Here is a 26,064-nt window from a genome sequence, read left to right as displayed (position 1 = left end):
TATAAATTGAATAAATTTATCAATTTATAAATCGGTATGCTTACAAAAATGATAAGTCTACCGTTTTGCAGTGTAAAACAACTTTTTCGAGTGTGTTAACGGAAGAAAGTGACTTTATTGTGGACAAGTTCTTTCTAACCCCTACAAAAATATGGCTACGAATAACAAGAGAAATGTGAAAATATCAAAGAAGCCGATGACATTAGCGAATAAAATTGAGTTATTAGATAAAATACTAATGGTGAAAGTGTCTCCTCAGTGGCAAAACATTATAAAATCAATGAGTCAACGGTACGGTCAATCAAAAAATCGGAAGAAAAAATCCGCCGTACTGTCCGTGAAAACGCGCTAATTGTTGCAAAAATTTGCTCTGTAACTCGTGATGTTAAATTAGAAAAAATGGAAAAGGCTTTAAATCTGTGGATAGAAGACCGAACTCAAAATAAAATTCCCTTAAGTTCACTCATCATTCGTGAAAGGGCAAAACTCCTTTATCAACACTTTAGCGAAACTAATGATAGCACTGGTGGGATAAGTTTTTTTGCTAGCAAAGGCGCTGGTTTGAAAGATTTGTTTGAAATTTCTAATAAATATTACATTTAATATTAAATTGTTTCTTATTTTCATTTCGATTGTTTCTTATTTTCATTTTGATGCCATATGCTTGCATTTCACTATGTACTGTCTATGTACATAGTCATATTATGAAGGTACATATAATACATACATACATACTTAGACAAAATTTTAGACTAGTTTTTCTTATATATTTCATACTTTGGAATGGAACCCCTTTATTACTATGGGAGCCATAACTCAGTATTCGCAACATTTCTCAGGAACGTAACCCCTGCGGATAGCGGGGGTTTACTGTATTTGAAAAAACTTGTATTCTCACACTCACTTAATCAAAAAAGTCAGTTGAACCAATTTTGCATGGACTGGCTCTCCAAAAGTTTAAATAGATGAGTTTTCTAACAAAAACCTTTTTGTTAGAAAACTCATCTATTTAAACATCTGGTTTTCTATCTTGGAGAATTCTTATGACATGAGGCAGAGCCAAACCAGTTCTGATGACAAACTGCTAACCTGGATAAATAATCTAATATTTCCCATTGTCTGCTCTTCACCTTATGGTACAAATGTTCCAGATACAGAAAAGAGTGTCAAACCAAAATTTTGGTTTATATGAAATCGGATGCTATTGTTTGTAAATATTGTTGTGAAATTAGAAAACAGAATTTTCTGATTTCTGAAATTTTCCTTGAAAATGGTAATAATAAATAATGTGTTTGTATTGTACAACCTTGCTAGCATGTTGTTCAATGAGGGTTATTTTTTTTTTACCTGCATAATGATTAGTTTATTATTGAAGAATTTTCTTATTATTATGTATGGATTTCCTGATGCTCAAGGCCTTTTTAGTAAAGAAAATGTTTTGTTTCTTTTAGCAATATTGGTTTTCAGAAAAAGTCATTAAGTTTATTGTATCAACCATAAGAGACCTTAACTTTGAAAGAGTTATATGTATTGGAACTCCTAGGTATGTTCTTATGTTGAATTTTAATTTTGTCATTATATTAGATTTTTTAAAGTTACAAACTTTTTTTTTTTTTTTTTTTTTAGTCACAAAAATGTTATTCTTTATTCATATATTTCAGTTAAGAATACATTTTTAAAAAATCCAAATTCTCCATAAATCTGAATAAAGACAAACTCTTCATTTTTTGTTCAAATAATATCAGTGGCAATGGCCGAGATCTTTATAAGACTTCTTCCAACTTTTAATAAATCTAAAATATTTGAATTAATTTGTCTTATTTTAATTTTCTAAAATTGGTTCTTGGATTGTTAAATATTCGTGTGTTTGTATATTCCATGCATATACACTGTGCTGCCACTTTATTAGGTACATCCCTGCTGTGCACACAAATGGTTTGTCCCACAGCATTGCAAGTCACATGACCACAGTTGTGGATATAAATGCAGTAGAACAACCTTTCTGGCATCAGTTAAGCATACAAACCATAGCAAGAATGGGGAAAAGGAGTGTTCTAACGGACTTCAAACTTGGCATGGTAGTAGTTGTTGTTGTTATTTGGTTTTTAGGAGCATTAGCAACTAAGGCCATATTGCTCGTTTTACGTGGATTGACATTACAGCCTGTCTGCATTACGTCGATTGACATTACAGCCTGTCTGCATTATGCGGATTGACATTACAGCCTGTCTGCATTGCTCAGAAAACTTCATATATGACTGCACAATTACTCCCAGGTCTTCTTCATTTTCTACCTCTTTAAGTGTAGTACCACACAGTTGTATGTTTCTCTGGGGTTACTTCTACCCATATGCAGTACTTTGCATTTGTCAATGTTAAACTTCAGTTGCCACTTCTCAGCCCATCTGCCCAAGTTTTCTAGATCCTGTTGCAGTAACACACTGCCATTGTCATTAACAACCCTGCCAACCTTTGTATCATCTGCAAACTTCAATACTAAGCCTGATATACCTTCATCAATATCATTGATAAATATATAAAACAATACTGGACCCGACACCAAACCCTGTGGGACTCCACTAATAACATTAGTCCACAAAGAGCAGCACCCGTTGATTACCACCCTCTGTCTTCTCCCACTCAACCATTGTTTTATCCATTGTAGCAACTTTTTTTTTTTATGTCAGACAAGACTTTCACTTAACAAACCCATGCTGTGTCTGAATTATTGCTGCAGCCTGTCTAGATCAGTGGCCAACCTTTTACATACCATGTGCCAATTTTTTCACATAAGAGTTCAGATGCGCCATACAATTCAAGCATCTTTTCTACCTTCTTACGTTCATGGTTGGGGTTGGAAAATAGGGATAGGGGTAGGATCTGCTTCGCTTAGGGGAGGAAAAAGAGTAACTCAAACACGCAACTAAATTAAATAATGTACGCCAGTTCAAAAGACACGTGTTTATTGGAGCACCAATCTACAATAGTGAGAGATGATCTCTTGGACGAGAGGGCGACCGCTGTCGTGAAACCCGCTGATGGTGCTACAGCTGCCGGAGAGTCTCGTTTGGTGAAGATAGCTCTGTACCACAGTTGTTGGATGTGATGTGATGAGAGAGAGCTCTGAGCGAGATGGAGCACCAAGATCGAGATCAGGTTGGAACTTGGAATCGTCTGTTTCTCTCTGCTCGCTAGGAGTCCAGGCATATCCTTAATAACCTTTTTAATAAAAGTATGTTTATGAACATAATTAACATTTTTAAATTATTTAATTATTGTATGTAAAGCAATTTCTATTACAGCACATAAACATTACTTACCATTAATGAGACTTTTGAGCATGTTTGGATTTTGCCAGTCTTTCAATGTTTGGTGTTAAATTTGTTACCGGGAGTAGCAGAGAATTCTTCAAATTTGAATCAGTCATTCGCGACCTCGTTTTGCTTTTGATCAATTTCATAGATGAAAATGCTTGTTCACATCTGTATGTTGTTCCGAAATGACATATATAATTTTTTGCAAATTTTCTTAGTTCGGGGAAATGTTCACAGGGTAATGAACACCAGAAATTAATCATGTCAGAAGCATTTTGATCTGAAAAAAGCTCATCAAATTTCATTTTTAATAATGAATTTGTTTTTAAATCAATAAGTTCCATTTGTATATTACTAGGCATCTCAATTATGTTTTGTTCACTAAGTAAAAATGGGTTTATAAATGCGAGCATGTAGTTTTCTTCTTTAGCCAAATCATGAAAACGACTTTCAAATGACACTCGCAATAACTTGATTTTTTTCAAGATATTTGGTCCAATTGCTATCATCCACAGCACATTCATTCTGCTCTTTCAAGTGTGGAAATTGACTTAAATCCTGATTTTCTAACTGAGAGATGAACAGTTTTAATTTCATTTTAAATGAATTGATGCTATTTACTAAGCTAGGAAATAATTTATTCATGCCTTGTAGTTTCGAATTTAGATCATGAGATGACTAGTAACATCAACTAAAAATGCCAAATCAAATAGCCAGTTGTAATCTAATAATAAGGTTCTTTCATTGGATAGTTCATTTTCCTGTTCTAAAAAATTATAAACAGCATTTTTCAATTTCCAAAATCTACTCAGAACCTGTCCTCCAGAAAGCCAGCGCACCTCACAATGAAGGACTAGTTCACCATATTCCAAATCTAACAACTCACAATATTCTCTGAATTCTCGTCTGTTTAATGTTCTTGCTATAATTTTATTCACAAATTTCACAACCGGTAACATAACATGCTGCATATTTAAAGTTTTTCCACACAGTGCCTCTTGGTGTATAATGCAGTGATATTTTAGTACAGGACAATTTAAAAAATTTTCAAGCAAAGTTGTAGTGCCATTGGCTTTACCTATCATTGACGGCGCCCCTTCAGTACACACACTGATGAGTTTACTATAATCTAATTTTAGATTTTCTAGGCATGATTTTACTTTTTAAAATATGTCTGATCCTCTTGTTTTACCATGCAATGACTCCAGACTGGCAAGTTCTTCAAAGACATTAAAATTATCATCAATTCCTCTTTTAAAAATGCTTAACTGGGCTAAACCACATTTGTCCGTTGATTCATCCAAAGCTAGAGAAAAGAAAGTACAAGAATGGACAAGATATTTCAGTTGCTGAGATACATCCTGAGAGAGTTCCTTGATACGTCTCGTAACTGTCTGCCTTGATATAGCAATTTCATCTGCTTTCCTTTCAATACCTTTATTACCAAGATGGTGTGCAAATATTTGGAGTCAAGGCTTAACAATTTCTTCTCCATCAGAAAAAGGTTTCTTTTTTTTCGCCAATATTAAAGTAATTTCATAGGATGCTTCTATCATCGCCAAGTCTTCACAACTTACTTTAGCAAATATATTTTGTCTTCTTCTGATTTCTTCCTTTTTCTTAGTCACATATTCTTTTTGTAGCTCAGATCCAAGAACGAGCTTCATTTTTCCTTCTATGTTAGTCTGATGCTGTGATTTATAGTGTCTATTAAGATCATGTCTTTTATTATGTGAAAGAGTACTTTCACAAACAATGCAAAATGGTTTTCCTGGTGAACTTGCTATAAATAACAACTCATTTTTCCACTGTTCATTAAATTCACATTTAATATCACTTTCTGCTTTTCTTTTGCTCATTTTCTTTTGCCCTGTGGTGGATAGAAGGAATAAAAAAAAAAAAAAAACAGAAAAGTACAAAACTCTAGAAGTCTAAATGTTGAAAAAGAACAAACAGATCACAAGTATGTACGTCGTATCACACAGAATATCAATTTAAACTGTCGAAAAATTTCGACGAACTGATGAGCAGGCGTGACCTTGACATTTCTTGAGTTGGCAAAATGCAATTGATGGAAATTTCTCATAGATGAAAATACCTCAAATTTATCATTTCATTGTTTCCTTTTAACTTGAAAGACTTCCGACAAAGGATCTATTTGTATATTCTCAGTCCCCTGAAAAAGTCACATATTGCATTTATTTTCCCACTTGTGCATAGAGTCGGGCGCCGGAGGTAACGGCCATACAAAAGAATGGACGACTAGGTGCTCGATATATTTTCATAGTCATAGATCACTTATGGTCAAAATTCAGAAATGCATTTTTTTGGAGACTGTTTAATTTATTTCTTTTGCTAAATTGAGGGAATTGACACATTTATGTACGTTTAAGTGGAAAGAAGGTGGTGTGTGTGTGTCTTAAGGTCCTTCCATATGCCGAAGGACCTGAAATGAAAGGAAATAGAACCAAAGAATCAGCAATATTGGCTTTGGGTACTTGAGAAATTTTATGATGAAATGCACCACTTGTAATCTTCCAAAGCACCATGTTTGGCGCATGCGCCATAGGTTGGCCACCCCTGGTCTAGATGAATCTGCAATGCATCTTTAACCAGTGACTCCATTATTTTACCCCGAACAGAAGTTAAACTAACTGGTCTGTAATTACTCGTGTCACCCTTCGATCCCCCCTTTGTGAATTGGGGACACATTTGCACATCTCCAATCCATGGGGACCTCCCCTGAGTCCAAGGATGCTCTCATAATTATGGCTAAGGGTTTGCTTACTTCCTTTGCCGTCTCCTTTAATATAACTGGATAGATCCCATCCACCCCCAGGTGCCTTTATTATGCTTAACTTCAACAATTTCTCCTCCATTGTTCTATAATCCTACAGCTAGTTCATTCTCTCAGACTCCTAATGTTATAAATATTTCTAGCAGGTCCTGTACTTGCTCTACTACGTTGCATATTATATACATTTGAATTGGATGTTGTGACATGATACAAGGTCTGAATATACAGGTAGTTCTCGACTTTACGAGTTAATTCGTACCTAGTGCGCGCTTGTAAAGCGAAAACTCATAAAGCAGGAATTTATTTCCCATAGACATAAGGTTAAAATTGGGATTATGTTCTCAACAATGAAATTAGTTAGCCAGTTAGTTTATGTTTAAACAATGATTGATTTATCGAAAGAAATGAAAACGTAGCCTGTAAAATCAAGCATATTATAATAATAGGGAAATTATTTACAACTTACAAAAATGTTAGTAAACTTATAAAAACGTGAAAAATGTTAAAGAATGTTTATTCTTCATCGACTAAATGCACCATCATTGATCACTCATTATTGGCTCGGCATTCATTGGTTTGTTGCACAAGGAGTTGTTTTCTTCAGAAATGTTTCAAGAACCATTTGTTTCCAAGATAATCTTCTCTTTTAATTATAGATTTCACGATTGCATGCATAAGCATTTTTTAATGACACACACAAATTGCAACTAACATGATTCTTATAACGGAACATATGATAACGATGAAAGTGTAGTGCATTTTTAATGATTTGAATTGGTAACTAATACAATTTACGAACCATGCTCACAACCTTTTAATGCTTGTGACCTTAAAAATGACATTTTAGAGAGATAAATAGCTTAGTTATACTGGGAAAATTTCAACTTTCGAGATCTTGAAACAAATTACCAAAAAACAATGTGTTATTGGGTTCACATTATGATATTTTAACGATACGATGGTGTCTCTGGAACTGATTAATATCGTAAAGCAGGGTACACTGTATTTTATAGCTACACATGTGGTTTGGAATACCGTATTTATGAATGTTTAACATTCATTTTTTTTGCAATCAATGTTCATATTTTCGGTTTTGTTGATACTTGATACTTGGGGAAAAAAACTCGTAAAGTGAGAACTGCCTGTATATGATTTTAGCCATAAAAAATTTTTTGGTTTCTGCCTTGAACATTATAATTTTTGAATAGTTCCTTTATTTCTTGCCCGGCACTTGCCTCCCCAGGTTAAATAAAAACTGTTATAAGCAGCCAGTTTTATCCAAATTTTCTACCGCCTTTATCAGAGATTATTGGTCTTGAAGGTTACTTTTTCAATAGCACTGTGTCATCTTCATATGATAATGACAAAGTTATTACCAGTATCATATTATAAGTCGTAAGTTAAAAAAAAATAAGAATCTTACTGTTCAAGTTTGTATGGCATAAATAATAGTGGTTTGCAGTTGTGATTAGGTGTAACCTCTGAGATTATATCTGTGAGAGACATACTTGTATATCATTAAGTTTGATTATCATTATGCAAGTTTAGAAGCTTAGAAAAGTGCTGTAATGTTTACAATGAGTAAACATTATAGCACTTTTAACAAGCAGTGCTTTGGGCTCTTTATGATTAAGTTTGACTGTAGCAGTTATTTTTTGATTACTAAAATATTCATTAATGTAGTTCATGAATAATAGTAAATTGTGTATTTTTAGTTGTTAATAGTCCTGTGTTTTTGTTTTTAATATTTAAAATAAAAAATATATCATCTTGCAGTCTTTGATCATAATTTAAACATTTTTTTTCTCAACATTACATTTATTGATTATATTTGTAATTAATCGTATGTTATTTCTTAGAATACATGAATACATTTGTGCAGAAGATAAACATGGCCTGTCAAGCCTTTTACTTGATATAGACTATAGATATGTAAGTTGAAAGCATTTTTTCATGTTATTTTACTTTTTATGATATTTTATAGTATTTATTAATTTAACAGTTTTTGAGCCCTTTATGGTTCAGAATGCTTTTCACATTTTGACATTTATTTGACATATATATTAGGTTAGATTTATGTTATTGTGTTGTGATAGTAGATTACATTATTTACTAAACTGGTAAATTTAGGGTAGTTTTTTATTTATACATACTGATATTACACTTAATTAATGAATGAATGATAGAATGAATAATTAGCAATTTGTATTTTATATATATATGATATTTTTACAAGGAAATTTTACAAGGGAAAGCCAGAAAAGTTTCTGAATTATAAAATCCATTTTATGCGATCATGCACAAGTACATGCTTAAGGTTAAGATTTGATTTAATTTCATCAGATTTAGTAGTATTCTGTCCTGTGAAAACATGTATTTTGAGCAGGAAGCAAACTTTAAGTTTTTGGTGCTTCCAGGGAAGTTTTGTGGCAGCATATTCATGTAAGTTTATCAAATCCACCTCAAAAATGCAAGTGTAGTAGTGGTTTAACCACTTTGATGCAGAATGACATTCACTAGAAGATAATTCTCATGTCAGTAGGCAGGCAACAACAACGTATAATGAGAATACCATTACCTTCATTTGGGTGGTCATCAGATATAAACGGATTTATCAAATGATGACAGGCATGATTGCAATTGTTCATAATAAGTTCAGTATATTTCATATGTTTTCAAACTGAGTCACACAAAATCCCATTGCTGGGATTTGAGATATTGTCTGCAAGTATTTCAAAAATATAGCTTCTGCATGGGCCTGGCTCTAATTTTGAATTCAGTATTTCTAAAGAGTTTATTAAGCTGCCTGTACCATTGTTCAATGTACGGTATGGAAATAAAGTGTGTTTTATCGGTATTATTAATGGGTATCATATTGCTGTTTTAATTTTAGCCTGTAATCTGATTTGATTTATAATGGAGTGAAGATAGCCTCTATTTAAAAACCTATCGGTTAGTGTAACAATTTCTAAGTGTAAGGTGGGTTTAGACATGGAATATTTGTAAGCGTTGAAAAACTGGTTAAATATAATGGATCTCTTATACGTGAATGGATTGGAGGAGGAACAGATAGAAACAAAAGCCCTGAATTTTTTAAATTTCACTCTCACATGTGACATGCAAAAAATCCAATTTAGCATTTACTGAAAACCCACCAATTTGGGGATGTACCTGTATTACCAAAGTTATCATCCATTCACGTATAAGAGATCCATTATATTTAACCAGTTTTTCAATGCTTACAAATATTCCACATCTGAAACCACCTTACACTTAGAAATTGTTACACTAACCGACAGGTTTTTAAATAGAGGCTATCCTCACTCTGTTATAAATCAAATCAGATTACAGCCTAAAAATAAAACAGCAAATATGATACCCATTAATAATACAATAAAGCACATTTTATTTCCATAGTGTATGTTGAACAATGGTACAGGCAAATACTGAATTCAAAATTATGGCCAGCCCCATGCAGAAGCTCCATAATATATTAAAAAATCACATAATTCTTCCTTCTTGCTTGACACAGGTAAATGATCTTGTGTACAAGATTCCATATAGTCAGTGTGATTCATCGTATGAGGGTTCCACTCGCTGTACTTTAGATTTACATGTCAAGCAACATGCTGCTTCCATCTGCACGTCGTGTACAAACGCGTCGGAGTTGGCCTTTATGGGTCAATAATGGTCACGTATCCCTATTCAATGAAGCAGTAATTTTAAATATACAACACAATTACATAAAATTATTGATCGCTGAAATGCTTGAAATGAAACTACACGAAAATTTAATCAATGTGCGACGGCCTTACCTAATTTCGGATTTCTGATCTTTTTTGCGCATGCACCAATATAAATAATCTCTCTATTTCAGAGTCAAATACACACATGAACACTTCGCGATATTCCCAGCTTGTGAACATGGCGATCAACTGAAAAGCGTGGTCTGCTTAAGGAAGGGAAATAGCTGTGCATTTCATTTAATTTGAGTATTCATCGAAATTGTGACTTTTAATCCTTTTAATTTTAATAGTGTTTTTAATCTTTTTAATTGCGATTTTAATTATTTATTATCGGAAGCAGTTTTAACTATTTATTCTGACACAGTCTTCTCGAACTCTCGATCTTGCTGCGGTAGTTTGATGTGTTTCGGGATCGGGTTTGGGGCTCTTGGCTTTCAATTCCGTTGCGCAGTGGATTTGGTCATATCTCTGTGAGTGAGGGAATTCATTAATTTGTTTTTTTCATCTTATTTTATTTGTTACATTTGGGAGAGAATTGACTGGAAGTATTCCACGAAAAATATTGAGGTAATCTCTTACTTTTTTAATATATATTTTGTGTGTGTGTGTGTGTGTGTGTGTGTGTGTGTGTGTGTGTGTGTGTGTGTGTGTGTGTGTGTGTGTGTGTGTGTGTGTGTGTGAATTGATCAATTTTTCTCAAACTTATTGTAATAAGTATAGATTACTTTTGCTGAAACTTATTACTTCCAGAACTGTTCTGAAAGTATCTTCCAAAACAAAAATGTTCTGGAAGGATTATGTACAAATGAACTGAACTTTGGGGATTAATTCTGTTTCCTTGATTGTCTGTTTTCTTCTTTTTTTTTTTTTTTTTTTTTTCCAGTGATGCAGTTACAAATGCTATTATGTCAGTGTTACAGTACTTTTTGATGTTTTTTTTATTTAATTTATACATTGTACCTTATTTTTAAACATCATTGGCCACTTTATTAGTCCTTAAGCCTTCAGAACAGCATGGATTTGTCACGACATGAAATTGATGAGATGCTGAAAGCATGCTATAGGGACATAGGGTTGTTGGTCTGCATTGAATCAATTGCTTGCCACAGTTGTTGCAAATTGTTGAAGAGCTTGTTCCACCTCATCCCATTTGTACTTATTTGAATAGAAACCTTCTGGCTGGGAAGTCCACACAATAGGTTGAATTCACTCCTTTTCCTGAAACCAGTTCTGTGCAATTTCCATTAATTTGAATAGAGTAATTTATAATATTTTGGCCCTTTTAAGAAGCTTGTAGGACTGGTTGAGAATCACTTGTTTATGATACAGTATCACTTCTTGATACAGTAAAACCAGCATTACGCACCATCTCATGGGACTGTCAAGATGTGGTATTTTTAGTACTACATTCTTTCTTTACGTCTTTTCTTTCTTTTAAGTTGAAACTCTATGATATAACATTTTTTAACACTGACAACACAAAACTATGACATGCTTAACACTTTGTGTTTATGTTGTAGGTATGTGCTTTGCTCCTTCATGAAACATAAACCAAAACTTTACAGGGAAACCATGGAACATTGTTCTAACTGTTAGTATATGTGCACATTCAGTATTGTCAATTACTGTAATAGTATTGTACTGTAAACTGGTTTTTTGTAAACAGGGCCTCAATTGAAAGCATAACACATTCAAACTGTAAATTTCTTATAAAATTAAAGGTTTCTAAAATCTTGTTTTTAGTATATACAGTATTGCCATTTATATTTTGTATTATGATATCATTATTTGTTATGAGAAAAAAGAGAAAACTGTAGCTTATTTAATTGACCGACTGTTTTCATGTTAGTCAACAAAATATATTTAAAAAAGCATAAACTGTGCAACAAATCTACAGAATTAAACTTTGAGACAACAAAAATGCTTGCTTATACAGGTGAAATTAGCTTTGGAAGATTGAATGCACTGCTTGCTATTCATTTTAGATGGGTTGGTGCTTACCAGAGGTTGTTCATAAGAGGAATTTAGCATGGGACCAAAAAAAATTCAACTGCTTAATGGAGGGTTGTGTAAACAAAAGGCTGCTTAAAGCAGGTTTCACTGTACATGTTTTTTCAGGAACCAAATGCAGTGCCAACTGTATAAAGTTCTATCCAACTTTCCCTTCCCTTTCCTTTCAATCCCCATACTTCTCATCCTTATCTCCACTTCCTTTCCCTAAACACCTTGGAGTACCCAGGCTTGCCTGATAGCCCCAGTAAGTGTCTCTGGTAATAAAGTTGTCCCTGGCATGCCTCCTCGTGGCCAAGGTTGGGAGTCAGGGTACTAGGTGTCCCCTGACATTATGTTGAGTGTTGACACCTGCAAAGTCGCCAGGTGTCAACACTCAACATAACACCACACATACTTACACACCTACATAAACACACTTGCCGGCCTTGGCTTTTGCCTTTTTAGATGCTACAGCAGTGTATAGGGGAAACCCTGGAGACCGCATTTAAAACAAACACACCTTGACCTTATATAACTAATTGCATTGTAAATGCTGCACATTATCTGTAGCATCATTATTATTGTTAATTTTCTGTAGCATTATTATTATATAATTTTTTTCTGTTTTTTACAGCAACAGTTTTATGACCCACAGAAATTTTGCCATTACAATATCTTTAATCATCATTTTTTCGATGGACCCAATTCAGAAAGCATTTTTCAGAACTTTTTATGTGAAAATGAAAGTAAAGTAGTTGTACTTCTCGATCCACCATTTGGAGGCTTAATTGATGCTATTGTCCATACCATAAAGAAAATAGAAACATTATGGAAAGAAAACATTGAAAATAATACACATAATATGCCAGTTTTATGGTTTTTTCCATATTTCAATGAGAAGAGAATATGTCAGTTGCTGCCCTCATTTTTTATGTTGGACTACAAAGTGAGTAGGCATTTTTCAGTTTTTTTTTGATCAGTTAGAAAAAGAATAGAATAACTTTTTTGTTTGAGTAATGGCTTCATTTTCTTTTGTCTCCTCCAACCGTATATGTAAAATCTTTAAAAAAAGTTTATTATCTTTTCAAATATTGGAGAATGGAGGCAGCTAATGATGCCATTTGTACTCAGTATGACCAGTGGTCAAGTAGCTATCCTGTGTTATTTGTTACATGTAATTAGTTAATTACAGGAAGGCCCCAACATACATAAGAAATACGTTCCAGGACTTCTTATGTAAGTTGATATTTACGTAACTCTGGAATGACTAACAAAATATTGCTATTGTATCCCTGATATGCCAAAATTACAAAAACCACATAATATCCCAAGAAACAAGAAGAAAAATAGTTATATACCATAACAATTAAAAATTTTATCTGGGGACAGCGGTGAAGTAGCCAGAGTGGCACATAAGAAAATAAAACATAAAAGGAAGAGAAAAAATGTCTGTTATTGTACTGTAAAAACATGTATTTTGTATGCCATGTAGACTTTATAAGGACTACTAAGGAAATCAAAACCAAAGTGTGCATACAGAAGAAAATTGGTCTAAACTACAAAATGAATCAGAGTTTATACACTTCAGGTAATGAACTGAAGGTAACTTAAAATGAATCTGAAGCATTAATAAGACACATTAATCACAGGGTGTTGTGGTTGGCTGACTAGAGGTCAGGGAGGTAGTACATGATACGAACTCTTCGACTTTCATCTGTTTCGTGTTCTTTTTTTTTACTCTTCATAAATTTCACGATAAGCCCATAAGCAGTCTTGAACTTTTCTTTCTATTTTCAAGAAATGTTTGGTGTTTTCATCCATTCTATCAAATATAGAGAGACCTTCCTGAATTTAATGAAATGCTTCTGCCATTTCCTTTAATTTGAACTGCTTCTTGGGTTGCTCCGATTCCTCAACGGATTCAACTCTCTCTTGCTCCTCAATTTTTGCGTGTTCAACTGGGCTAGGTCTTCTGTTGTTAAATCTTCACCTCATTCATCCACAAGCTTGTCTGCATCTTTGTCCTCCAGGACCACCTGCAACTTCTGGGCTAAGTTTACAATTTCTTTGGTACCAGAAGACATCAGCTCATCTTTGTTGAAGCCTTTGTTGTTAAGCTCGGAACGTTTTTGAAGTTTTTTCCAAACTTTGCTCATACAAGTTGTTGCCACATCATTCCAAGCTCGTGATGCATATTCTATCAAGAATGTTAAACATCTTACAAAATTGGTGCAGATCCATCTTCCCTTGCTCTGTTGCATTTGTAGTCTCAGAAAATGTTGTCTGTGTGTAATAAGTTTTGAATACCCGGATAACAAAAGCTCCCACTTAGCTCTCAAACAAAATTGAACTGACTCTACAATCCAGAAAGAAAGGAAGGAAAGGATATAGAGACGAAGGGTTAGAGTGCAATTCTTCGAAGAAATAGCTGATGGGACACAGTCCACGTGGCTTGAACACTGTGGGGGTTTCTCTGAAATGCTTCTACATAGTTCACCTGCCTGAAATATGTCAAATATTTCTTCAGAATTTTTAAAGCAGAAAATCAAATGTTAACTCTAGTTATTTACCTAGATTCTAGTTACTCTGCAGGTTATTATCCAACGTAGTTTGTATGGGAGTGAAAATAAAAACTTATACTCATTGATCCTTCATTCGACTTTACTCTTAAAAATTATACAGAAAGTATAATTTACGTACAGAAAAAATTTACGTAAGTTTAAAGTTACGTAACTCGGGCTTACATAAGTCAGGGACTAACTGTATACAGAATTGGATAAAAAATGTTACCACCATAGTGTAAAGAACTTTGTATGTTGTTTGCTGTATCATTGATATGTGCTTTCTACTTTCTTTCCTCAATTTTCACAAGTATTCTGTTTAGTGTTGAGCAAATTTTTTTCTGCTCATTGTTATTTATTTGTTTGTTATTTGGGTTTTAGGAGCATTAGCAACTAAGGCCATATTGCTCCGGAGATATGCGGTGGTCATTCCCTGACCTTTCCTCATCCTCCGTATTTGGTGGTCATGGGCTCGAATCCTGGTCTAATCAAGAAGCGTGTGCTACGCACTGCTGCTCCTGCCCACCTGGCTATGGAGGCGCCTTCTGCCCATTCTTCCACCCCATCTATAGTCTTTCTTCAGCGACTTCTGGTAGAGTATTGCTGGATTATGGCAAAAAATTCCTTCCATACTCATAAGTACGGAACCCACTGCACTCATTGAATGCTGTTGAATATTTACCATCAACATAAGCGGAAACTTTCAACTTTGTGACTTTTTAATTAATTTTGATTGGGGCTAGTTTTTATCATCTTATTGGTAAGATTCCAAGATGGATTGCTGGGTGGTTGCAGGGAAAATGGCAGAGGGTTGTGATTAATTGATGTTCTTTAGATTGGTGTAACGTCAGGAGTAGGGTCCCTCAAGGATCAGTTCTTGGACCACTGTTTCTCATTTTCATAAATGACATTGATGAAGGGATAGAAAGTGTGATGTCAAAATTTGCAGTTGACATAAAGATTGACAGAGTCATTAATGATCAGTTCCAAACATTGCTCTTTCAGGATGACTTGAACAGACTTCAGAGATGGCCAGAGAGTTTTAATGCTGCTAAATGTAAGGTCTTGCACTTCAGGAATAGCAACCCACAAATAAATTATACACTTGGTGGGGTTATATTAAAAAAAAGTGGAGGAGGAAAGGGGTTTGGGAGTTACAACATGGGCAGATACAAAGTTTTCTGAACAGTGTAAACAAGCAGTTAGGAAAGCTCACGGTGTCCTATCGATGATTTGTCGAATGTTATCTTGTAGGGATAGGAGTTCATAATCCCACTGTATAAAGCAGTCGTAAGACCATATTTGGAATACTGTGTTCAAGTGTGGAGACTTCATCTGAAAAAACATTGAGCTTCTTGAACAGGTCCAAAGAAGGGCAACTTGAATGGTGAGATCGGCAGAAGGATGACTATATGAAGAAAGATTCCTATTATATGGGCTACAGAGCTTGGCAACCAGGTGCTTCAGAGGTGAGGTTTATAAGGCTCTGAGAGAGATTAGTAAAAAAGAATGAAGGTGGAATTCTCACTGTTAGAAAGAAATAATTCCAGAAGTAGAGGTCATAAATTCAAATTACAGGGGTTGAGGTTTAGATTAGATTGTAGGAAGTTTTCCTTTAGCCAGTGAGTTGTTGATTGCTGGAACAAGTTACCCTTGCAGGTTTAGGCTGATAGTTTGAATAAATTCAGATGTCGACTGGATAGTTACCTGTGTGAGGAGGGAAGCATATAATTTGTATTTTCTTATCTAGTTTTTTTTTTTTTTTTTTTTGCCAGTTCAGCAAAAAAAAAAAACAAACTGTGGCCTTCTTGCACTGTATGGCAAATACTACTATTGCTATTACATGTTAGTTAAGAACACAGATAAGAAATGCGGCATGTACTACACAAATCTCTGACAATTTATAAATAATGAACGTTATTTGAAATGTACATGAAATTGCCTTAAAAAAAGAAAAGAAAAGAAAACTATGTTCAGGCAGTTCTCACTTTACAAGTTTTCACTTTACGAGTTCCTGGGTTTATGAGTTTTTTTCCCCCAAGTATCAAATCAACAAAATCGAAAATATGAACATTAATTGCAAAAAATGAATGTTAAACATTCATAAACACTGCATTCCAAACCACGTGCATAGCTATACAATACAGTGTACCCTGCTTTACAATATTAATCAGTTCCAGGGATATCATCGTATCGTTAAAATATTGTAATGTGAACCCAATAACACATTATTTTTTGGTAATTCATTTCAAGATCTCGGAAGTTGACATTTTCGCTGTATAGCTAAGCTATTTATCTCTCTAAAATGTCATTTTTCAGGTCATGAGCATGACCTTAAGGCCATATAAAAGGTCTTGAGTGTGGCTTGTAAATTGTATTAGTTACCAATTCAAATCACTAAACTGCACTACACTTTCATTGTTATCATATGTTCTGTTATAAGAACCAATTTTGAACAGCTGTGCGATATTTTTCTAAAGCACATTTATGGAAGTCCTGACCATAAAACAATAAAAACAATTTGTACTTTCTGGTTTATTAGGCTTTTCTGTTACTGCAAGAAATTATAAACGGGTAGTAAACTCGGTTTTCTTGCATTTTCAAAAATACCGATAGCTGGAATTGTGTGTGTTTTTACATTGTTATAGTGAAATGTGTTTCCCCTTTACTGAAATCTTCAATCGTATAAAAAGCATAAATAAATTTTCAGAATCTTCTCTTCATTCCTTTTTTTTTAAGCTTCGTAAACTTGTTACTCACGTGAATCATGTTAATTGCAATTTTTGTGTGCCATTAAAAAATGCTTATGCATGCAATCGTGAAATTTATAATTGAAAGAGATTATCTTGGAAACAAATGCCTCTTGAAGCATTTCTGAAGAAGACAACTCCTTTTGCAACAAACCAACGAGTGCCGAGCCGATAATGAGTGATCGACGAGTGTACATTTAGTCAATTATAATGGTGAAGAATAAACATTCTTTAACATTTGTAAATAATTTCTCTATTATTATAATTTGCTTGATATTACAGGCTACATTTTCATTTCTTTGGATAAATCAATCATTGTTTAAATATAAACTAATTAGCTAACTAATTTCATTGTTGATAACATAACCTGTATTTTTAACATTGTCTGTGGGAAATAGTCTCGCTTTACAAGTTTTCGCTTTACCAGGGCGTGCTAGGAACGAATTAACTCGTAAAGTCGAGAACTACCTGTACTTTCTTTCCAGGAGCCCATGCATGAAACACATAGATATTAATGCGTACTCATAAAATGTTTTTTTGTACATGTTTTGAAAATATGTAACTCTTGTTTATCTCTAAGGATAACTAAACAATATGAAATTAAGATTCATGAGAATATTTGTTTGTCTGCTACTAGTGTAGAGTATGTCTATAGTGTTTGTCTGATGTTTAGAAAATTAAGCAAACAACTCTAGGGTTGTTTGCTTAATTTTTTTCATTATTCCATGCAAAATATATTGCTCAGTTTGCATGTACTTTGAATGATCCATTGCAATATAAAACTTATCTTCAGGGCTTGCATTAATTTTGGATAGGGCATCTTCTTTTCTTTTTCAACAGGACTAACCTCTCTGCGTTCTATTTTATTATAATTATCTTATAATTTGACCATTTCCCTGAGCACCAGTTGCACCAGCATTGATTATTTGTTAGTGCAGCTGTTGTAATAACATTCATACAAAAGATACAGTATAAAATTGACATTGACATATAATGTGAGCGTAATATGGTGATTGGGGTACGAAATGAATTCTCTCAATTTCACACAACAGATTTTTCTCGATTCCATGAACTTTAGCTATAATGACCAGCCATAAGAAGCATTTTTATCCCTATTTTTTTCCCCTGACTGTCATTATAAGACTTGTCCTGATATTCATTTATTCACTGTAATGCTGTTTTGATTTCAGAATCATTTTTTGAAGTGTTATTAGTTATATACTTGTTACATGTTATATACTTGTAGTATACTTGTTATATACTTGTATTATAAGTAACATAAGATGCTTTAGCATCTTATGTTACTTATCTTATACCTTATGTTATCTTGTACCCATTCATCATAGAAAATGATGCCTGAGATCAGAATATATTATGAATAAGAGATTTCCAAAGTTGAATATACTCAAAGGGATTTGCTGTATCAATAGACCTGATTGCCATTATTTGGGTTGTCTTTTGTGAAGACAAGTCATGTCTTAAGAGTTCAAGTAGTATCCACGAATAAGTTGTGCTATTGATGAGAATTTTTCAGATTTCTTTGCAGCACTTATATGCCAAATAAAATGGCGATTGTTATCTGTTTTTCATAACACCTTTCATGTTCATGCCAAATAGGATGGCGATGGTATCTATTTTTCATAATACCTTTCATGTTCATAAATTCAACTAAAAATCTGGTTATAGCTGTGTGTGTTACACTGTCTTGTTGGGCGCCTCCGTAGCCAGGTGGGAAGGAGCAGTAGTGCGTATCACATGCTTCTTGATTAGACCGGGGTTCTAGCCCGTCACCACCAAATACGGAAGATGCGGAAAGGTCAGGGAATGACCACCGCATATCCCGGAGCAATATGGCTTTAGTTGCTAATGCTCCTAAAAACCAAAACAACAACAAACAACAACTGTCTTGTTTTTAAGAAACACATTCCTCTTCAGCATTTCATTTTTGGAGTGTGATTCCTTGGGCAGAAGGCCTTGTCAATACATGAAACATTCAACATTGCTTTTTTTGTTTGCTGCTTTGGAGGTCTGTAGTTGCATTTCCCCCACCTTGTACATTACATACAGTGTTGCTTTCAGCCTTGTATGCCATTTCATTTGATACAGAAGCTAAACAAGAAATGCTGTACTGACATAGTTGAAGTAAGAGAACTTGAAGTTGTGAATTTAGTGATGGCTAAATGCATTTTCTGTTTGTCACATTTATGAAGGTTAAGTTCATTATCAAGTGCCATCATTGCTACAGTTTCATCGTGAAAGAAGTGATATTTGTGGAAAAGCACAAGCATTTGTTTCTCCAGGGCATAATAGGGTTTTTTCCAGGGAAGAACTTGTTTATTTTGGAACATTATTTTCATCCAAATTATTTTTGCAATGCTAAGGGACATTCAATAATAAATTTATAAACAGGCTTGTATCAGATAAGACTGAAACAAAATATTGAAAACTGATTTCACACCATTTTTCATAGAATTGTACAAAACATACTTCCAATAACTTCTGCAACAGTTTTAATTAAGTTCTATATTCATTTTTAATAAAATTTTATTATATTGCAAACTGGGTCACATTTTAATTTGATAATCATATATTCATATATATATATATATATATATATATATATATATATATATTTGTCAATGGCTGGAATCTAAGAAATGCTGTTTGACTTATTCCATATGGCTAAAATACATGCAAGAACGAAGCAGTTATATTAAACACTGTAACATTTGTCACTTTACAATTCTTTAAATCTGCAAATATTAAGAAATCAATGCAGTGCCCATATCAATTATCACATTTGTCTTTAAGAATCTGTGCAAAAAGTGTAATTTCTTTCTTTCTAAGATGTTGCAGAAATATCTTGCTTCTAAATCTACTTTTTTGGTCAGCAGTGTGATTCATTTCTGTTATTGAAATTTTATATTTATACCTGGGTTCATGTCCTGTAAGAGAGAAAACAGACCTTCCTCATTCATTTTACTCAACTCCTTCAGCACCTTATACACCTCAATGAAATCTTTCCTTAGATGCTCAGCTTTCAGACTTACAGTCCAAAATGTGCATTGAGTTGCACTCATTAATTTGGTTGTCCTTCTTTGAATCCTCTCTAAAAGCTCTAAATCTTTTTTTAAAGTGTGATCTAAATAATACAATGGTTTTAATACAATCTAGATAATACAATGGTTTTAATACAATCTAGATAATACAATGGTTTTAATTCACACAGGAACAAACTTGCCTTTGCAATGAGTTGCCCTGGTATTGCACTACTTTCAAATAGGTTAATTGGTCATTTGGGGAAAGGTCAGACTACTATGAGAGACTGTTTCAGGATTAATTGGTCCCTTACTAGATAGCAGGTGGCCTCTAGTGCCAATGTACAGACAAAACACTTAAAGTTGTTTGTGTGACAGTGTAATGTTGAGTCAGTTTGGTGTTGACATAGGCATGGGAAAGCAAAAATGAGGGTAGGAATTTGTTATAGGCCTAATGACTCTGATGAGTACAATGAACAACTATGCAGAGAAATAGAATGGAACTGTAAATTACAATTCATAGTTTCACTGCAGGTAAAGAGCAACAAGATTAGGCATTTGGCTAATCTTGTTGCTCTTCCCTGAATCCTTTACAGCAAATCTATGGCTTTCCTAACACTAGATTTCCAAACATGTATTAGTATTATTAAGGCCAAATGATACAAGAAAGGAGGCTTTTTCTGATCAGAGAAAAAAAATTTAAAAATCCAAATATTTACGCTATTTCCATTGTTATGAGGTAACCAACCAGTTCCACTTTGAACTTAGCCAAACTTACTGCCTCTGCCATAATGAAAAGTAACTTATTGCAGTGTTTATCTGTAGGTGAACCCCATGCGATTCATTTCTGTTATTCAAATTTTATATTTATACCTGAGTTCATGTCCTGTAAGAGAAAAAACAGACCTTCCTCATTCATTTTACTCAACTTCTTCAGCACCTTATACACCTCAATGAAATCTTTCCTTAGATGCTCAGCTTTCAGACTTACAGTCCAAGCTTTCTAAGCCTTTCTTCATATGTGCATTGAGTTGCACTCATTAATTTAGTTGTCCTTCTTTGAATCCTCTCTAAAAGCTCTAACTCTTTTTTTTTAAAGTGTGATCTAAAGATCTGAAATTTACTTATTGACAACCATTCTAGAATGTGGGGGGGGGGAGGATATGGTGAACTCCATGCAATTAAATTTTTTATTCCATGATTACAAGGGGTCTCAGACAGTTTTTAAATTCTGTACAGTGTGATCAACTGATGATGTTACCAATGTTGATTTCTAAATGGAAAGCCTTCGGGGACTTAATTTTGGAGTCTACTAGGCTTTTCATTCCAACTAAGAAATACTGTTCAAAGTTTAGGCTTAAATGGATGTCAGATGAACTAATGAGGCTCGTGGCAGAGAAGGAAAAATGTGTGGGATGCATATAAAGTATCAGGTGACACAGAAGCCTATGGCAGATATAAACTAGTCTGTAATCAAGTCACAAAGGAGGTTAGACAGGTGAAGGCAGATTATGAGAAATTCTTAGCAAAGGATGCAAAAAAAAAAACAGTGAAGAGATCTTGACTTATGAAAACTTTAGAAGGAAAGGGATGAATCAGGTTGGACCACTTAACATAGATGGGTTAACTATTGATGATCATGCTAAGATAGCTGATAAACTGAATGAGTATTTTGCATCTACATTCACACATGAGGAGTTATTCAATGAGGGGAGTGCCAGAAGTTTATCAAACTCTAACAGGAAGCTAAGTGATTTTGTAATAACTGAGAGCAAAGTGGAGGAGAAATTTTGAAGTTAAACATAAAAAAGGCACCTGGGGTGGACAGGATCTATCCAGTTATATTAAAGGAGGCAGCAAAGGAAGTAAGCAAACCCTTAGCCATAATTATGAGAGCTTCCTTGGACTCAGGGAAGGTCCCAATGGACTGGAGGTGTGCATATGTATCACCAATTCACAAAGGGGGTTCAGCAGGTGACACAAGTAACTATAGACCTGTTAGTTTAACTTGTGTTCCGAGGAAAATAAAGGAATCACTGGTTAAAGAAGCACTGCAGGATCATCTAGACAAGGCTGCAGTAATAGTTAAGACACAGCATGGGTTTGTTAAAGGGAGGTATTGTCTGACCAATTTGATTGGATACTATGATGTGGTCACAAAGGAACTGAATGCCAAATATAGTTTTGATATCATATACTTGGATTTTAGGAAAGCTTTTGATACTGTTGCACTTGGAAGACTGCTGTACAAATTGAAGAGGTATGGCATTAAGGGTAAGTTGCTACAGTGGATAAAGGAATGGTTGAGTGGGAGAGGACAGAGTGTGGTAATCAATGGACACTGCTCTTTGTGGGCAAATGTTATTAGTGGAGTTCCTCAGGGTTTGGTGTTGGGCCCATTGTTGTTTTGTATATTTATCAGTGATATTGATGAAGATATATCAGGTTTAGTGTCCAAGTTTGCAGATGATACAAAGGTTGGCAGGGTTGTTAACGACAGTAAAGGTATGCTACTCCAACTGAATCTAGGTAAGTTGGGCAAATGGGCTGAGAAGTGGCAACTGAAATTTAACATTGACAAATGCTAAGTACTGTATATGGGTAGCAATAACCGAAGAGAAACGTACCAACTGTGTGGTACTCCACTCAGGAAGTGGAAAGCGAAAAAGACCTGGGGGTAATTGCAAAGTCAAATATGAAGTTCGCTGACCATTGCAGACAGGCTGCCAGGGCAGGTCATGTAGTCTTGTCAATGATATATAGGAATTTTGCTAGTAGGGATAGGGAGGCGATTATTCCGTTATACAAGGCAGTGGTCAGGCCACACCTAGAGTACTGTGTACAGGTCTGCAGGCCTTATTTTAGGAAGGATATTGAGTTGCTAGAATGAGTACAAAGAAGGGCAACATGTTTGGTGAGGGGAACAAAGGGATGCTCTTACCAGGAAAGGCTTAAGTTCTGCAAATTTCAGTGCCTGGAGAGAGTAAGCACATGTGAGGTGATCTGATTGAGGTGTATAAGGCCCTCCATAAAGATTTTAAAAACAACATTTTGGAATTCAAAAGTACATCACCAAGAGTGTCAAGACTAATACTCAAGGTTTCTAAGAGATACAAGCTAAAGATTATAATGATTTATGCACCAACATCGAGCCATGATGATGAAGAGGTTGAAGAAATGTACACTGAAATTGAGAGTCTTCTAGATGAGCAGAAAACCCACTACACTATTATTATGGGAGACTTCAATGCTAAGGTTGGAAAAAGACAAAACAGCACAGAAAGGGGAACTATAGGAAATTTTGGAATTGGTGAAAGAAATGAAAGAGGTGAAAGACTTGTGGAATTTGCAGAATCTCAAGGGCTGTCAGTAATGAACACTTTTTTCAAGAAAAGGGTGAACAGAAAGTGGACATGGAAGAGTCCAAATGGATTAACTACTAATGAAATCGACTTCATCCTCGCTAATAGAAGATATATTGTGAATGATGTCACCGTCCTGAATAAGGTAAATGTTGGAAGTGATCACAGAATGGTAAGATGTACACTTGATATAGATGTAGGAAAGGAAAGGAAAAAACTGACTCGAGTAAATAATACAAAGGTCTTTGAGATAACAGAAGAGGAGAAAAAGCAGTATGTACTGGAACTTAAGAACAAGTTTGAGCTTCTGCAGACTGCTGAGGACCAAGATATCGACGAGGAATATTACAACTTTTTGAAAGTGATAAAGCCCAAGAAACCTATAGGGAAAAAGAAATCCAAAGAAGAAAAAATTAGTCAAGAAACACTTGTCATGATGAACCGAAGACGACAAATGAAAAGCAAGAAAAACACTGACAGGGAGAAAATTGAGTATACTGAGTTATGCAAAGCCATTAGAAAGAGACTCAGAGAGGACATAAGAAGATTTAACACAAGAAAAGTAGAACAAGCATTAAGGGAAAACAAAGGATTTAAATCAGCAGCCATGAGCAGTAATACAGAAAGACAAATGATACTGAAACTGAAGAATAGCGATGGTGTACTTATAAACAGCAGAGAAGGCATAATTCAAATAGCAGAAGACTACTATAGAGAATTATACAAGGAGCAGGGGAATGATGCCAGCAGTGGGGAAGATGGATTGCAAAGTAGCAACACATACGACATACCCAATATTCTTCCTGATGAGGTAGAACATGCATTGAAGAAAATGAAGAATCAGAAAGCCCCGGGGGAAGATGAAGTTACTGTAGAGTTGTTAAAATTGGGAGGAAGAGACATAACACAAAAACTGGCAAGGCTCTTCACAAAGTGCATTAGAAAAGGTGTGACGCCTAAGCAGTGGAATAATGCAATCATAGTTTTGCTGCATAAGAAAGGAGATAAATCAAAAATTGGAAATTATAGACCAATTAGCTTGTTATCCCACATCTACAAGTTGTTCACAAGGGTCATTACTAACAGATTAGAAAGAATACTGGATGAGAATCAACCGAAAGAGCAAGCTGGCTTTAGGACAGGATTCTCAACTATGGATCACCTTCATGTAATATCACAGCTAATGGAGAAAGCAAATGAATATAAAACACCATTATGCCTGGCATTTGTGGATTATGAAAAGGCATTTGACTCCATACAGCATAAGGCAATGTTTCGGGCACTGGAAAGACAAGGCATTGATACCCCATATATTATGATTTTGAAGAAAATATACGAGAGTGCTACCTCCTTTATTAGACTAGACAAAGACAGTAGGAAATTTAAAATTGAGAAAGGAGTTCGACAAGGAGACACAATATCTCCGAAGCTGTTTACTGCTGCCCTTGAGGAAGCTTTCAGAAGATTAGACTGGTCGCAGAAAGGAGTCAATGTGAACGGAGAGTACCTAAACCATTTGCGATTTGCAGATGACATTGTGGTCATAAGCCATGATCCCAAAGAATTAGAGGAAAATCTTAATCAGTTATGCACAGCTAGTAAGGATTTTGGACTAAAGATGAATATGGCTAAAACAAAAGTAATGATGAACAAGTATGCCACAGAAAGGGAAATAATGATTGAAGGAGCAGTAATTGAAAAGGTGGAGTCATATACTTATCTGGGACAAGTTATTAGCTGTAATAATGATAAATGGCTGGAAGTCAAGAGAAGAATAAATTTTGGATGGATAGCATTCAGGAAATATAGTCACATACTGAAGAGCAATATCCCAGTTTGTCTGAAACGTAAAATAATGGACCAATGTATACTCCCCACCATGACTTATGGAAGTGAAACTTGGGCACTCACCAAAAGAATGGAAGAGAAGCTGAGAACCACACAGCGAAGAATGGAACGAATCATATTGGGAATAAGACTGTTAGATAAGAAGAGAAACACATGGATTAGGCAACAAACTCAAGTAAAGGACATTCTTATCAAAACTAAAGAACTAAAATGGTCTTGGGCAGGACACATAGCTCGAAGACATGATGACAGATGGACTAAGAAAATAACAGAATGGTATCCAAGAGGAGCTAGAAGAAAACCTGGAAGACAAAGGCGGAGATGGATAGATGAAATTCATGAGTTTGTGGGTAGTAAATGGATGTCCAGTGCTCAAAACAGAAGCAACTGGAAAGTTGCTGGAGAGGCCTTCATCCTGCAGTGGATTGAAAATGGCTGATGATGATGATGATGATGAAGGCCCTTGAATGGGTTGATCAAGCTGAATGCTGATGCTATTCTTCCTCTTGCTCAGATTAAGAACCTGATAGGGCACAGTTTCAAGTTGAGGAAAAACAGTTGTAAAATTGATGTGCAAAAATTTGCCTTTAGCCAGCGGTAGTTGATTGGTGGAACAGACTTCGATCCTTTGTTGTGGAAGTTGATAGCCTGAATAA

At 34.7% G+C, this 26,064-nt stretch overlaps 1 protein-coding gene across 1 annotated transcript in view; it reads left to right on the top strand.

Annotated features, from left to right (window-relative positions):
* LOC150078259 (rRNA N(6)-adenosine-methyltransferase ZCCHC4) overlaps positions 1 to 26,064 on the top strand; it is a 109,157-nt gene that overhangs the window by 52,589 nt on the left and 30,504 nt on the right. The window contains exons 3-5 of the mRNA XM_090384770.1: positions 1,452 to 1,543; positions 7,971 to 8,043; positions 12,484 to 12,795. Coding sequence (XP_090240896.1) covers positions 1,452 to 1,543; positions 7,971 to 8,043; positions 12,484 to 12,795 — 477 coding nt within the window. The remainder of the gene's footprint in view (positions 1 to 1,451; positions 1,544 to 7,970; positions 8,044 to 12,483; positions 12,796 to 26,064) is intronic.

This window comes from Mastigoproctus giganteus, chromosome 11 (genome assembly GCF_048544385.1).
Source record: "Mastigoproctus giganteus isolate SK-2022 chromosome 11, ASM4854438v1, whole genome shotgun sequence".
NCBI lineage: Eukaryota > Metazoa > Arthropoda > Arachnida > Uropygi > Thelyphonidae > Mastigoproctus > Mastigoproctus giganteus.
Note: the sequence above shows the minus strand (reverse complement) of the source record. Positions and strands in the feature narration are given on the sequence as shown.